The sequence below is a fragment of the Martes martes genome (assembly GCF_963455335.1).
Source record: "Martes martes genome assembly, chromosome: 16".
In the NCBI taxonomy this organism is placed as follows: domain Eukaryota; kingdom Metazoa; phylum Chordata; class Mammalia; order Carnivora; family Mustelidae; genus Martes; species Martes martes.
Genome location: NC_137904.1, coordinates 59,670,235 through 59,685,418, shown reverse-complemented (window position 1 = coordinate 59,685,418; position 15,184 = coordinate 59,670,235). Strand labels below are relative to the sequence as shown.

The following is a 15,184-nucleotide window of genomic DNA, read 5'->3' as shown; positions in this document are numbered from 1 at the left end:
TCCCAGCCATTCGGCTCCTCAGAATTTGGGGTGGCTTATGGGGGTCTTCGAGTAGTTCCCGACCGGCGGGCAGCAGCGGCCCGGCAAGAGTCCTTCGCTCCTGGGTGGCCCGCGCCCAGCTCTGATATCTTGGGGTGAAGAGAGGGAGGCTTCGGCCGGGGAAGGGAGAAAGGAGCGGATCTGTGGGGCTTAGAGGAAGAGGGATGATCTCTCCCCCGGGAGGTCGGAAGAAGGGGTCGGGGCTCTGGGGGAAGAATGGCCGTGAGACCAGCGCTTATAAAAGGAGCGGGAGGTGGATCTTAGAAAAACAATTCCATCTTCTCCAAATTATTCCAAAGATACAGTTTGAGTTTCTTCTAGTTACCTGATTTCTAGCCTGTGCTGTATCATGGATGGGATATTTCAGTGTTTCTGTTTTCCTGAGCATGAAAGTGGAGATGTTAATTGTCCGGCAATGTGTTGCTGGAGGCTGTTCATCTGGAGCTGTTTAGCTGGAAATAATATATTGCTTGAGAGTAATAAAGCAAATTTTACTTAGAGAAAAATGAGCAGTATTTTAGAAGCGGAACAGAGGGTTTTCGTTGCCATCATATGATCATCACCTTTACCTTAACTTCTGGCCACGGCCTGTCGCTAAGATGAGCACCCGCCCTTCTTTTGACCCTGAACGTCGAGTCCGGAGCACGTTGAAGAAGGTCTTTGGGTTTGACTCTTTTAAGACACCTTTACAGGAGAGTGCGACCATGGCCGTAGTGAGAGGTAACATTGCCAAACTACCTGCGTTTGCATTTGTGCTGGCTGTACTGTAGCATTGCCTGAGGGTGCTTCAAAAAGCCCTCCTTTTCGACCCTTCCTACTTTCCCACCCTTGGTCGGTGTTTGTTGGAAATCTTGTAGACTTGTCACTTAAAACTTTCAGTTTTATTGGCAGAATCACCCAGCTCTTCTGGTTCTTACATTCCATAGCCAGCATCCTCGATTATCTTTGAAAACAACTCTTAGATTTCAACTCATGTTCGTTTGTGTGTGGGCGGTAGTGGGAGTGGCAGGAATAACCTAATCCAGCCACTGACCTTCCAACCCCCCTTTATTAAAAAATAATAATAATAACATGTATTTATTTGTTTATTTGACAGAGTTAGAGAGACAACAAGAGAGGGAACATAAGCAGGGGGAGTGGGAGAGGGAGAAGCAGGCCTCATGTGGGGCTTGATCCCAGGACCCTGAGCCGAAGGCAGATGCTTTACGACTGAGCCACCCAAATGCCCCTCTAAGCCCTTTTTTGAAGATTGACCTGGGTCCTAAATAGGGAAGGAGGGAGTAATAGTACTGTAAACCTGAGATACATTGGAAAATGGGGGTTGTCAAGAGGAAAGCAACAATGTAATATTAATTACATTATAACACTTATAAACAAGAGATCTCTAAGTGATGTTGCTTCCCTGTCTCCACAGCTGGGCCCACTCATCTAGAAATATTCAACTTTTCATGACTATTTAATTCCATCATCCATATCCCAGCAGACTCAGACTTCTCACCCTCATGGTTGTTATTGCCATTACTGGAAATGGTTTGTGCCCATTTCCAAATCTCTCTGGATCTCTACCCTTTACACAGGAAGGATGGGAAGGAAATTAGCATTATATCGAGAACTTTCTGCTAGGTGCATTTCCTATACTCTCATTTTTCAACAGCCTTGATGAAGTAAAGGATAAAAGGCAGGAAGTATTTATTTATTTATTTATTTATTTATTTATTTTCTTTTAAAGATTTGTTTATTTATTTGCAAGAGAGAGCGTGTGCTCGTGCACAAGTGTGGGGAGGGGCATAGGAAGGGGAGGATCTCAAGCAGACTCCCCACTGAGCGCAGAGCTTGAAGTGGGGCTGGGCTCGATCTCACGACCTTGAGATCATGACCTGACCTGAAATCTAGAGACACTGAACTGCTTGGGCCACCCAGGTCCCCCCAGGCATGAACTATTAAGTGTTGTTGTCTTTTTGCAGGTGACAAGGATGTCTTTGTGTGCATGCCCACAGGGGCAGGAAAATCCCTTTGCTATCAGCTCCCTGCTCTATTGGCCAAAGGCATCACCATCGTAATCTCTCCACTCATTGCTTTGATTCAGGTGAGGCTTAGGGGAGTGAAGATGGTAGCCCAAAAAGTTTAGGGGAAGGTTTGTTTTGTTTTGTTTTGAGCTGGAAATGTTACTTCTTGTTTGGTCTTTACCCTTTTTTTTTTTTTTTAAGATTTTATTTATTTATTTGACAGAGATCACAAGTAGGCAGAGAGAGAGAGAGAGAGAGATTGAGAGAGGAGGAAGTAGGCTCCCTGCTGAGCAGAGAGCCCAATATGGGGCTCGATCCCAGGACCCTGGTATCATGACCCAAGCCGAAGGCAGAGGTTTTAACCCACTGAGCCACCCAGGTGCTCTGGTCTTTACCCTTTTATTTTCTTCAATTTGCCTATCTCCCTTTCTGTGTTGGGTTTCTGAATTGCCCAAATGTGGGGGCTCCACTAGTGTATATCACTCTGGAGGGTTATGAATGAGTCTTCTGTGTCTCGATGGCCTGAGGTCTCTCACCTTCCTTTGTTACTTTCCACCCAGAGGAGTATGGAACTATGTCTGTATACACATATGAGTGAGACACTCACTCATGGACACACATGTGCACTTTTTTTTTTTTTAAAGATTTTATTTATTTATTTGACACACAGAGAGAGATCACAAGTAGGCAGAGAGGCAGGCAGAGAGAGAGAGGGGGAAGCAAGCTCCCTGCTGAGCAGAGAGCCCGATGCGGGGCTTGATCCCAGGACCCTGGGATCATGACCTGAGCCGAAGGCAGAGGCTTTAACCCACTGAGCCACCCAGGTGCCCCACACATGTGCACTTTTGACAGGTTAGAAGATGCAGATGGATAGAAAGCGAAATTGATCTAAACGGGCTGGGACATTGTCAGCATCTGCTCTCCACCTCTGGGTATATTTAAGGCCTGCAGATGGGCTGACAGAAAAAGAAATGAGGAAGTGTGGCCATGCGGTTAAAAGCCATCCAGCATGAAGAGAGACGGAGTGATAGGAACAGTGCTTCGTGAGTTTCACGAGGTCTCAGGCTTTGAACTCAATGGTTTATGTGCATTCATTTCGTTTTTGCAGTGTAAAATTTCATTTAATGCCAACAGCTATGCTCTTAGGTCGTTGCCAGTTTTACAGGATGAACAGAGTGTCAGAGCAAGCCAAAGAGCCTGTGGTGATTCAGTGAGTCAGAAATGAGCCAGGACTGTCTGTCTCTAGACTCTGTGCTCTCAACCACTGCAGCTCCTGTACTCCTGTGCACAGAGAAGATGTTGGAGGTTGGGAGGAGGACATTTATGGCTGGGAAATGCCCAGCGAGCCAAGGTGACATTGACCACCGGGTCTTCCCCTCAGTGAACTCTTTCCTTTGTTCCCTCAGGACCAAGTGGATCACTTGCTGGCTCTGAAGGTACAAGTGAGTTCCCTGAACTCTAAACTCTCAGCACAGGAGAAAAAAGAGCTGCTCTCTGATCTAGAGCGAGAAAAGCCACAGACCAAACTTCTGTACATTACGCCGGAGATGGCGGCTTCAGCCTCCTTCCAGCCCACGCTGAACTCACTGGTGTCCCGTCACCTGCTCTCCTACCTGGTGGTGGATGAAGCTCATTGTGTTTCTCAGTGGGGGCATGACTTCCGTCCTGACTACTTGCGTCTGGGTACCCTCCGTTCCCGCCTGGCCCATGCCCCGTGTGTGGCTCTGACTGCCACAGCCACCCCACAAGTCCAAGAGGATGTATTTGCTGCCCTGCACCTGAAGCAGCCAGTTGCCACCTTCAAGACTCCCTGCTTTCGGGCCAACCTCTTCTATGACGTGCAGTTCAAAGAGCTGCTTTCTGATCCCTACGGGAACCTGCGGGACTTCTGCCTTAAGGCTCTTGGACAGAAAGCTGGTAAAGGGGTGAGGAACCTATGAGGCTGGCGGGAGAAAGAGCGAGAGCTTCTTTTAGAGGAGGCCACAGTAAAACGGACAGATTGTTCTGTCCTTAATGCTCACTCTCTTCCTGTGTCTCCTCATTCAGTTGCTGTCCGGCTGTGGCATTGTCTACTGCAGGACCAGAGAGGCTTGCGAACAGCTGGCCACGGAGCTCAGTTACAGGGGAGTGAGTGCCAAGGCTTACCATGCAGGTGAGGGGCGCCTGGGCCGTGGGGTCTGCCTCCATCTCAGAAGCCTCTCAGTGGGCCTCTGGTTCTTTAAGGATCCCGGATGACCAGATGGTCTGTCCTCTTTCTCCAGATACCCAGGCAGAGCTAAAGCAATTCCCTTACGTTCATAAAAAGGAGTGTAGACACAAATGAGATCTAAAATGAGAACTATGACTCCTGAATTCTCTTTCTCACCCTGCGTCCTTCCAGCAGCAGGTGATGAGTTTTTAGAAGTCCAGGTACTGGTGTTATGGAAAGAGCACGGGTTTTGGAGGCCAGTGGACTTGGGTTTGAATCTGGGCTTTGACGCTTATTGAGTGCTCTGTGCTCCACGAAGGCCAGGGTCTTTATGAGGTGAAGTGCATGGCCCCAGGCCATACAGCTGGTAAGTGATGGATTCCGGGTGTGTGTATAGCGCCCAATACAGTAACAAACCCGAGGTAGATTCCAGGGGAAATACGGGCTCCCTTCATCACCTTTCCCCTCCATCACAGGGCTGAAGGCTTCCGAAAGAACACTGGTGCAGAACGAGTGGATGGAGGAGAAGGTCCCTGTCATTGTTGCAACCATTAGTTTTGGGATGGGAGTGGACAAAGCCAATGTCAGGTGAGTGATGGTTCTTGCCTTCCCTTCCCAGTTGGGCCCTGGCTCAAGTGGGCTGCCTAGTGCTCTGCCTCAAGGACACATGCTCCTTCTAGGGCCAGAGGGGAAGGAGGCCCCAGGAGAGAATCCGCAGTGCATAGCCCACATGGTGACAGGTGCTATGCAGCCCACTCTCCTGTGACTGTGCAGCAGGCTCTGCCATCCCCCAGTAGAGGGCAGCATGCAGCCATCAGGCCCATCCATTAAGGCAGCTCAGTTCCCTCACTGGAACGGACTGTCTAAAATTGCTCCCTGTGGAAAATCAAAGGCAATGTCTAGTTACACAGCATTCCTTGTTACTGTTTACTGACAATCTAGAAGAGACGGGTACATCCCAGCCTCCTAGACCCACCCTGGCAACTGCTGGGAAGTCTTTTACCTCTAGCCCCACCTAACATTCCAGAGATTTTCAGCTACGGCTGGAAGCCCTTTGCTTTGATTAATACCAATGATTTACAGAGCACTTTTGCATACATGGTCTCGTTAAGACTCACAGGGAAGCTGGGTTGGTCAGGGGAGGAATGAGTCTGTGTGCTCACATTTAAGAGAACACAGACTTTGGAATCCAAGTTTGGACCCTGCATTGGCTGTGGCCTGTTAGGGCCAACTTTAGTCTGACAACCCTAGGCCCAAATCCTAGCTCTGCTGTCCCCTTGCTGTGTCACCTTGTACACATTTTCCTGAATCATTTCATTGTCTGTAAAATGGAGTTATCTCACCTGATAGTAACTGTAAAATTAAATGAGACAAATACATAAACTGGCCCATAGTAGGTATTTAATAATGTTATCTCTCCCTCTCATCCAAGAGGGTGAAGGGATTTACTCAAGGTTATGCAACTCCTTAGTGGCCTTACCTTGTTTCTTTAAGCCCAGTGCTTTTTCCTCTGGGTCATGACTGTGAGTTTTTGGTTTCTCATATGGATTGGAATTGCCCCCTTTAATTCTGAAGTGGCCTTTAACTTGGGCCACTCCAGGCAGGAAGGCCTACTGATTGGATGCATGGGTCTTGGTCACATTTATTCTGAAACCTGCTAGCCTCCCTGCTCTTGATGACCACTGTTTCCTGATTCTGATCACTCCTCCCCTCAGCTCTTCTGCCACAGCTCACGCTGCTTGTCCCTTTGGATCCTTCAGGTTTGTTGCTCACTGGAATATTGCCAAGTCTATGGCTGGGTACTACCAAGAGTCTGGCCGGGCAGGCAGGGACGGGAAGCCTTCCTGGTGCCGTCTCTATTACTCCAGGAACGACCGGGACCAAGTCAGTTTCCTGATCAGGAAGGAAGTAGCAAAACTCCAGGTAAATCTGGGCAGCAGGACCCCTTTCTGTCCAAGCCCCCCACTCTCCAGTTTCACACATCTTATTTCTGAACCCAGATGGAGCTCCTGTAAGCTACAGGGGTGCTCCTGGGGCTAGGAGGGATAGCGGTGGGGGCAATAGTATGCTGGTGAATATGGAGCTTGCAGCCGCGAGGTTAGACTCTTTCCCTAACATTTGTGTGCCTTTCATTTTACATAGCCAAGATCAATCCTGCCTTGTGGTTTTTTCGATTTTGTTTTGTTTGGGTGGAGAGAGAGATGGAGAGAGAATCTTAAGCAGGCTCCACAACCCTGAGATCATGACCTGAGCCAAAATCAAGAGTCAGACACTCAACCGGCTGAGCCATCCAGGAGTCCCAATCCTGCCTTGTTTTAATTAGCTTTGTTACGTAAGCATTTTCCCATATTATTGAAAGTTCTTTGTTTTGTTTTCAGCCTTTTTTTTTTTTTTAAACTGGTTGTACTTGCTTTGCAGAGAGCCTAGAAATAGACCCAAGTATGTAAATGAACTAGATATATGATAAGTGACATTATAAGTCAACCGGAAAAGGGTGCACTGTTGAATAATTGGTGCTGGAAAAAGATAAAGTCAGGTACCTGCCTCCTGTACCATACACATGTGAATTATAGGTGGAGTAAAAACCTCAAAAAAGTAATATTGAAGAAAAATATTTTGTTTCCTTGACAAAAGGAAAAGCATGTCAAGATTTTAAAAGTGGAAACTATGAAGGAAGGCATGATCTATTTGACTAAATTCAAACTAAAAATTTCCGTATGACAAAAGACACCGTAAACAAGGTGGAGAAATGAGCCATTGCTGGGGAAGGTATTTGCAGTATACATGGTTGACTGCGTACGTAGAGAACTAACTCCTGCAGGTCAATCTATAAAAGGCAGAGGCGTCTGAGTGGCTCAGCGGGTTAAGCCTCTGCCTTTGACTCAGGTCATGATCTCAGGGTCCTGGGATCGAGCCCCGCATCAGGTTCTCTGCTCAGTGGGGAGCCTGCTTCCCTATCTCTCTCTGCCTGCCTCTCTGCCTACTCGTGATCTCTCTTTCTCTCTGTCAAATAAATAAATAAAATCTTAAAAAAAAATAAAAAAATAAAAGGCAAACAGCTGCAGAGCAAAAAGTATGAATTTCACAGAAGAGGGAACCAGCATATCTAATAAAGGTATGAAGACTTGCTCAGCCTCCCTTGGGAATCAGAGAAATGCAGAGGGGGTCATGAGCTGTCACTTCATACAGGTCATACTGGCAACAGTGTACAACATGTTTCCAGTCACTGTTGGCAAGGATGTGGGGAAGGGGGAACTCATGGTGGTGTCAGGAACATGACCTGGTATGACTGCTTTGAAGAGAGACGAGGTGATACAAGGAACGGAAAGGTGCTGGGGCTCTGTGATTCGGTGTTTCCCCTTCTAGATAAACAAGTTGTCATGTGTATGGAGATGCACGGAGATGTTTGCTGCAACTCTGTCATAATGAACTCTTCGCGTGTAGGGTATTGGATAAGTAAACAGTGGGTTAGGCACACGGTGGAATGGTCTAAAGCAGTTAAAAATGACACAGTAAATCTACATTAACCAACATGGATAAAGTCCCCCAAAGCGTAATTTGTGAAGTTGTAAATGGATACGTGCAGACTTTTCCATATAAGAAATAGTGAATGCTAGGGGCGCCTGGGTGGCTCAGTGGGTTAAGCCTCTGCCTTCGGCTCGGGTCATGGTCTCAGGGTCCTGGGATCGAGCCCCACATGGAGCTCTCTGCTCAGCGGAGAGCCTGCTTCCCCCTCTCTCTCTGCCTGCCTCTCCGCCTACTTGTGATCTCTGTCTGTCAAATAAATAAAAAATATTAAAAAAAAAAAGAAATAGTGAATGCTAAAAAGAGAGAGAAATATTGTACACAAGTACTTACATCTAATCTTTACCAAAATGACATTAAAAGGACAAAAAAATGTATAAACCCACAGGGACAGAAAGAATAGAAAACAAGGTAGAAATGTCAACAAATGTCTGCCTAGAAAACCCCAGACTCTACTGGAAATCTATTGGCATTCATAAGAAAACCTGGTTAAGGTGGCTGAATATAAGGGAAATATTTTATTTCTTATTTATTTTTAATTTTTATTTTTTTTAAAGATTTTATTTATTCATTTGACAGACAGAGATCACAAGTAGGCAGAGAGGCAGCAGAGAGAGAGCGGGGAAGCAGGCTCCCCACCGAGCAGAGAGCCCAACGCAGGGTTCGATCCCAGGACCTTGAGACCATGACCTGAGCCGAAGGCAGACACCCAACTGACGGAGCCACCCAGGCACCTATGATGGAAATATTTTAAAAAGCCTAGCTTTTCTCCACATGACCATGAATGCCTAGGGAGGGAGGGGACCTGAGAGGGTCGCTGCTGGAGTTTCTAAATCTAGGGGTTTTTATAAGCTTGTTGGGCTGTTTTAATCTGATTAATCCCCCCTGTGCCTGTCACCCTATCAGGTGTTTGTCATCTGTCATATGGGTAGGGTGGAGGGCTCCTTCCAAGGTGGTGTAAAATCCTTTAATTTTTTAATTTTTTTAATTTTTTTCAAGATTTTATTTATTTATTTGACAGAGATCACAAGTAGGCAGAGAGGCAGATGGAGAGAGGTCGGTGGGGGGGGGGGGGGAAGCAGGCTCCCCGCTGAGCAGAGAGCCGGATTTGGGCCTCGATCCCAGGACCCTGGGATCATGACCTGAACTGAAGGCAGAGGCTTTAACCCACTGAGCCACCCAGGCGCCCCTGTAAAATCCTTTTAAAGGGGGCTTCCTCTTTGGGTGGCAGCCCCAAGTTCTTGAACTTCTAAAATCCTGAACCCATGGAAAGAATGTAGGCAGCAAAAGATACCATAAACAAAGCCGGTATATAAACAGCAAATCTGGAAAACTGGTTATGCAGAAGGCAAACCAGAGGTTGAAGTTGAGGGTACATGGAGAGATTTCGACAACTGATAGGAAAAAGCAAAGTATGTGAAAGCAGGTTCCCAGAAAAGCTCATTCAGACGGCATGTCAAACACTTTTCAAATTTAGTGGTAATCAGGTGAGTGCAAATTACAGCAGAATGACACACATGACACACTCACCAAAGGGCTCTAAGACTCATGGCTAGTGAGCACATGCAGGCGAGGGCCTGCACTTTGCCTGGAGAAGAATGAAGTGTTGCAGTCTTTTTGGGGGGAAGCATTCTAGCAATATCTATTGTACTTTATATTTTTATTTTTATTTTTTAAGATTTTATTTATGTATTTCACAGGCAGAGATCACAAGTAGGCAGAGAGGCAGGCAGAGAGAGAGGAGAAAGCAGGCTCTTCACGGAGCAGAGAGTCCGATGCAGGGCTCGATCCCAGGACTCTGGGATCATGACCTGAGCCGAAGGCAGAGGCCTCAACCCACTGAGCCATCCAGGCGCCCCTATTTTTATTTTTTTAAAGATATTTGAAGGGTGCCTGGGTGGCTCAGTCATTAAGCGTCTGCCTCCGGCTCAGGTCCTGATCCCAGGGTCCTGGGATCGAGCCCCGAATCGGGCTCCCTGCTTAGTGGGAAGCCTGCTTCTCCCTCTCCCACTCCCTCTGCTTGTGTTCCCTCTCTTGCCATCTCTCTCTCTGTCAAATAAAAATTTTAAAAATATTAAAAAAAAAAAAGATATTTAAGAGAGAGCGTGAGCTGGGGGAGGGGCAGAGAGAGAGCGAGAGAAGGAGACTGTGTGCTGAGTGCAGAGCCTGCTGCGGGGCTTGATCCCAGGACCCTGAGATCAAGAGTCAGATGCTCAACCTACTGAGCCATCCAGGCTCCCCCCTATTATGCTTTAATATACAGATACCCTTTGCCCCAGATACTGTATTTCTGGGACCGAATCACCTGGAAGAAAAGCTCATGTGCTGGAGGGCCTGTGTGGTAAAATTGGTCACAGGGACTGACACTGGAACAACTAAACACTTGGCCACGAGCAGTGATAGAATTACAGCACGTGCTCACCATGGGGCTGGTAGGCATAACTGAGCGCCCAAGGGCTCTTCTCTTGCTTTTTGAAAAAGAAATTATGTTTATTAATGTGTGACGTTAGAGGTTTGCTTATTCCCTATCTGCTCTGTTGAAATGTAAGTTCCATGAGAGCAGGGACCTCTTGTTTCCTATGGATCTGTGATGGCCAGAGCAGTGCCAGGAATATAGTAAATGCTTAATGAATGGGTTTTTTTTGAACAGGTAGGGGACGTGAGTACAAGTTGGGATGGGGAAGGAAGGGGCCTTGTGTGGACCTGGTATTTTCCAGGAATGAAGGGCACCTATTAACTGGTCCCCCCCCCTTTTTAAAAACTGGTCCCTTTTATCTGAAATCCAAATTAGACAAAAGATTTTGGTAAGGTGATGAGGTATAGTATATTTATTTAAAACTTATACAGTGAGTTATAAGAGCTTGCGCTAGGCTTATCAGGAAGACACGTGAGACAGAGAAGATCCAGAGCCTCCAGAGAGGTGCTATGTGGAGGGCTGGGAGCCAGAACAGCACTAGTTTTCTCCGTCATAATATCAGAAAGGAGAAACAATGAAGCAGTGCCTTCCAATTCTAGATAAACCGTTTCCAACCTAGAATTTCCAACCCAGCCAGCCAGTTAAGTTTGAGGCAGTTTAAAGACATTTACAGCTTCCGGTTTGCTAAGCAGAGGTTGGATGTCGGAAGTGTTGGTCTTTACAGGCTCTGGGAGCAGAAGGGTGTCGATGGCGGCAGCAGGGCGGTAGACCGAAGTGCTCATGCTCTCCCAGCTGTGCAGGGATTTAATCGCCATGTCCAGTGAAGGGCAAAGATCAGGACTACCAAGAAGCACCCCCAGTGCTCAACATCCAGTGTTTTCCCCTTGTTTGGCCGGTCACAGAGTCAGGAATTCAAAGAGGCCTTCAACATGATGGGTCAGAACAGAGAAGGTGTCACTGACAAGGAAGATTGCGTGATGTGCTCGCCTCCCCGGGGAGGAGTCCAGCTTCTGAGTATCTGGATGCTCCGTGATGAATGAACCTCCGGGCCCATAGATTTCACCGTGTTTCTCACTGTGTTTGGTGAAAAGCTAAGTGGCACAGATCGGAAGATGTCCTCAGAAATGCTTTTGCTTGCTTTGATGGAGAAGCAACTGGCACCATCTGGGGAGATTTCCTGAGAGCCACAGACAGCGGTGGGAGGCCTGCTTACAGGAAGTGGGTGAGCTGCGCAGAGGAGCGTCTGGACAGAAAGGGAAATTTCAGTTCATGTGCCTCCGTAGACATGGAGCAAAAGACAGAGATGACTAAAAAGTTCAGATTCCAGCCAGACATTCCTTGCCCTGGGACTTTCTCTTAGACCCTGTTGCATGCACTTAGCTTTGCGGCTTTTGGCTTTCTCGTTTTGATCCTCAGCCATTTGGGGCACGTGTGTCTCTGTAATCACAGGAGGGGGCACTTTTTATGATTTTCAGAATAGAAAGTAGGGCAGTTTAACTTACCAGCCCCCTCCCACCAAATAACTGCAGTCTACACAGAGTCAGTACGGTTTTTCAGAGAAAGTTATTTACTCAGTTTTTTCTGAACCATAATTAAACTTTATGGTTTAAAAAAAGATATTTTCAGACGCAAGATATCAGGAAACTCCCTCCTGTGGAGAAGCTACTGAAGTATGTCCCCCGTGAGGGAGGCAGTCATCATCTGACCCGAGTCAGGCAAAGGAATGTCCTGGGCGCCACGGAAGGCTTGTCTCAGCTGTGCACCAGGCCCAGGGAGGGGCAGTTCAAGTTGAACCAGGGGGACAGAAGGCTCCAGGGAGGTTTCTAAAAATATAAGTGGAACCTGCCATGTTTAGCCCCTATTGACATGAATTTTTCATTATATCACAGCATTTGGGGGTGAAGTAGTAATACACTAAAAAATTTTTTTTTAAAGATTTTATTTTTTTATTTGACAGATCACAAGTAGGCAGAGAGGCAGAGGCAGAGAGAGGGGGAAGCAGGCTCCCCGCCGAGCAGAGAGCCCGATGTGGGGCTCAATCCCGGGACCCTGAGACCATGACCTGAGCTGAAGGCAGAGGCTCAACCCACTGAGCCACCCAGGCAACCCTGAAATACACTAAAATTTAAGTGAAAAAAACAGCTATTAATTTTGGGAGAACAAAGTTGTACAAGAAAGGGTATGTGATCATAAGAAATGTAAAAAAGTAGCCACATGGTTTAGCCCTGAATGATGTTGCTGTTGTTTCCTCACCATAAGGAGAATTACGATTTCAGAAGAAATTGTGATATAAACAGATTGGCAGAATGAGGGGAGAGGGAGAAGGTGTATTTATGTGTGTTTAGGAGGTGGGGATGATTCATTCACCTTCCAGAAGCAGAAGGTCAGTAGATGAGATCTCAGGTACCAGTGTCTGTTATATTTTCATTCTTTTTCTGTATCGTTTTCTGTATTTATTTATTTTTATTTTGCTCAGCCACATAGCACAGCATTAGTTTTTGGTGTAGTGCTCAGTGATTCTTTAGTTACGTATAACACCCAGTCCTCATCACAGCACGTGCCCTCCTTAATACCCATCACCCTGTTACTCCCCACCCCCCACCTCTGAAACCCTCAGTTGGTTTCCCGGGGTCCATAGGCTCTCATAGTTCGTCTCCCTCTCTGATTCCCTCCTTCAGATTTCCCTTCCTTCCCCTATGGTCCTCTGTTCCATTGCTTATGTTTTCCATATGAGTGAAACCATATGGTAATTATCTTTCTCTGCTTGATTGATTCACTTAGCATAATCCCCTCCAGTTCATCCACATCAATGTAAATGGTGGGTGTTCATCCTTGTTGATGGCTGAGTAATATTCCATTGTGTATGTGGACCACATCTTTATCCACTCATCTGTTGAAGGGCATCTTGGCTCCTTCTACAGTATGACTATTGCTATGAACATTGGGGCACATGTGCCCCTTCTTTTCACTACATCTGTATCTTTGGGATAAGTACTTAGTAGTGCAATTGCTGGGTCGTAGGGTAGCTCTTTTTTAACGTCTTGAGAAACCTCTACACTGTTTTCCAGAGTGGTTGCACCAGCTTGCATTCCCACCAACACTGTAAGAGGGTTCCCCTTTGTCCACATCCTTGCCAACATTTGTTGTTTCCTCTTTTTCTGTATTTTTAAATATTTCACAATCTTTTGAAACTTTGACAAAGACATGTACATAAAGGCGAATAATGCATAATCCCAGCACTCAGAAGAAATCACTGCTCACATTGTGGCATGTATCCTGTAAACACAGAGGTATGTGTGTTCCTTCAAATCTAGAGACACTGGTGCATATATTTACTATTAAATTAGCCATATGATATTGGGGGACCTGGCTGGCTTAGTTGGAGCACACAACTCTTGATCTCAAGGTTGTAAGTTTGAGCCCCATGTTGGGTGTAGAGATTACCAAAGTAAAATCTTAAAAGAAACGATGGATCATATTATATAGGGTTCCCAAATGCCAGTCCCTGGGTCCTTGGCATGAGAATCACCTGAGCGGCTTTTTGAAAATAAACTCCCCAAAGCTCTGGTTCTAGAAAGTTCAATTCAGTAGTCTGGGTATGGGCCCCAGGTCACTTTTTGAAAGTTATCCATGTGGGGGATGTCCGGCTCAGTCAGTAGAGCAGGTAACCCTTGAGCTTGGGGTTGTGAGTTTAAGCCCCCTGTTGGGTGTAGATGTTGCTTGGGGAAAAAAAAAATCTTTAAAAATATAAAATAAGGCAACCCCTTCGGGTCCCCGCCCTCCTTAGGAGCTCTGTACTATCATTTTGCTACCACCCAATAAACCTTGCTTTGCTGCCCACCAAAAAATAAACAAAATTTAAAAGTAAAAAAATAAAGTTACCCAGGTGATTTTGATGCATGGTTTGGGGACACCATTTTATAAATGGCTTTCTTGCTGTCATTTGATATTTTTCTCCCTCATCATCGTTTAGGCTGCAAGGTAATTGAACTGTACCAGACTTTTCTTAAGTGGGCTTTTCTTGTCTCCAGGAAAAGAGAGGGAACAAAGCGTCTGATAAAGCTGCCGTCCTGGCCTTTGATGCCCTGGTGACCTTCTGTGAAGAACTGGGGTGAGTGACTTATTTCATACGTGCAGCACTGTGTTAGCGAGGTCTTTCCTCTGCCAGCACCTGCCAGTTAACCAGCTGATGTAGGATAGCTGTTGGGCAACCAGGGCATGCTCCCTGCCGAAGGCTCCTGTGTGGAGCGTTTCCCATCAGGCAGCCTGGACGTCAGTATCCTCGCCAGGAAGGCCCCAGAAACTAGCAGTATGAAGACATTCAGTATTTTGGTGGTCGTCCATCTACCCCACTTCACCCACTTCAGGAGTAACTGGTCCCATAGGTGACCTGTCATGAATCACGTGGTCGGTTCTGATGCATGAGCATTGTGGTCATCACTTGACACTGAGCTGGACCACTGGCTTCAGCTGAGTAGGAATCACTTTTATCCTGGACCCAAAAAGAGCCGCGTGACCTACCTTATCTCTTGAGGGTGAATGATAAGCTTGGAGAGAAGTCAGCTTTTCTCGTGTAACACCAGCCCGCCCACTTGGAATCCACTTCTCTGTTTTATCTGTATGTGCTGGTGGCAGAGGCTTGAAAGAGCCTGGTGGCTGCTCAGTAGCAGGCGGGTTGTGGCAGGACAGGTTCAGGACACAAGGGACAGCCTGGATGATTCTGGACAAGCTGGGAGCACTTTGCATGCATGTGGCCCTTTGGTCTAAAAAAACTCACCTTGGCCAGACCCCATTGAACAACACTGTGAAGTCGATGAGGCAGAAGTGATTGCTTCAGACTTAGAGATGAATAGGCTGATGCCCAGAGAGGTCATGGTCACCAAACTCACAGTAGACAGAGACCACTAATCCTGGGTCTCCCGAGCTTTAGTGACATGAGCATTTCATATACACGTACCATCTTGGTTTTTGCACGACTGGATTTTTGAAGCCTGGAGCAGAGTAAGTAGA

The 15,184-nt window shown here is 46.7% G+C and overlaps 1 protein-coding gene across 1 annotated transcript in view; it reads left to right on the top strand.

Annotated features, from left to right (window-relative positions):
• Positions 1 to 504: 504 nt before the first annotated feature.
• Positions 505 to 15,184, top strand: part of RECQL5 (RecQ like helicase 5) — a 35,123-nt gene continuing 20,443 nt past the window's right edge. The window contains exons 1-7 of the mRNA XM_080825787.1: positions 505 to 759; positions 2,004 to 2,125; positions 3,452 to 3,970; positions 4,092 to 4,197; positions 4,710 to 4,821; positions 5,994 to 6,156; positions 14,206 to 14,285. Coding sequence (XP_080681913.1) covers positions 639 to 759; positions 2,004 to 2,125; positions 3,452 to 3,970; positions 4,092 to 4,197; positions 4,710 to 4,821; positions 5,994 to 6,156; positions 14,206 to 14,285 — 1,223 coding nt within the window. The 5' untranslated portion in view covers positions 505 to 638. The remainder of the gene's footprint in view (positions 760 to 2,003; positions 2,126 to 3,451; positions 3,971 to 4,091; positions 4,198 to 4,709; positions 4,822 to 5,993; positions 6,157 to 14,205; positions 14,286 to 15,184) is intronic.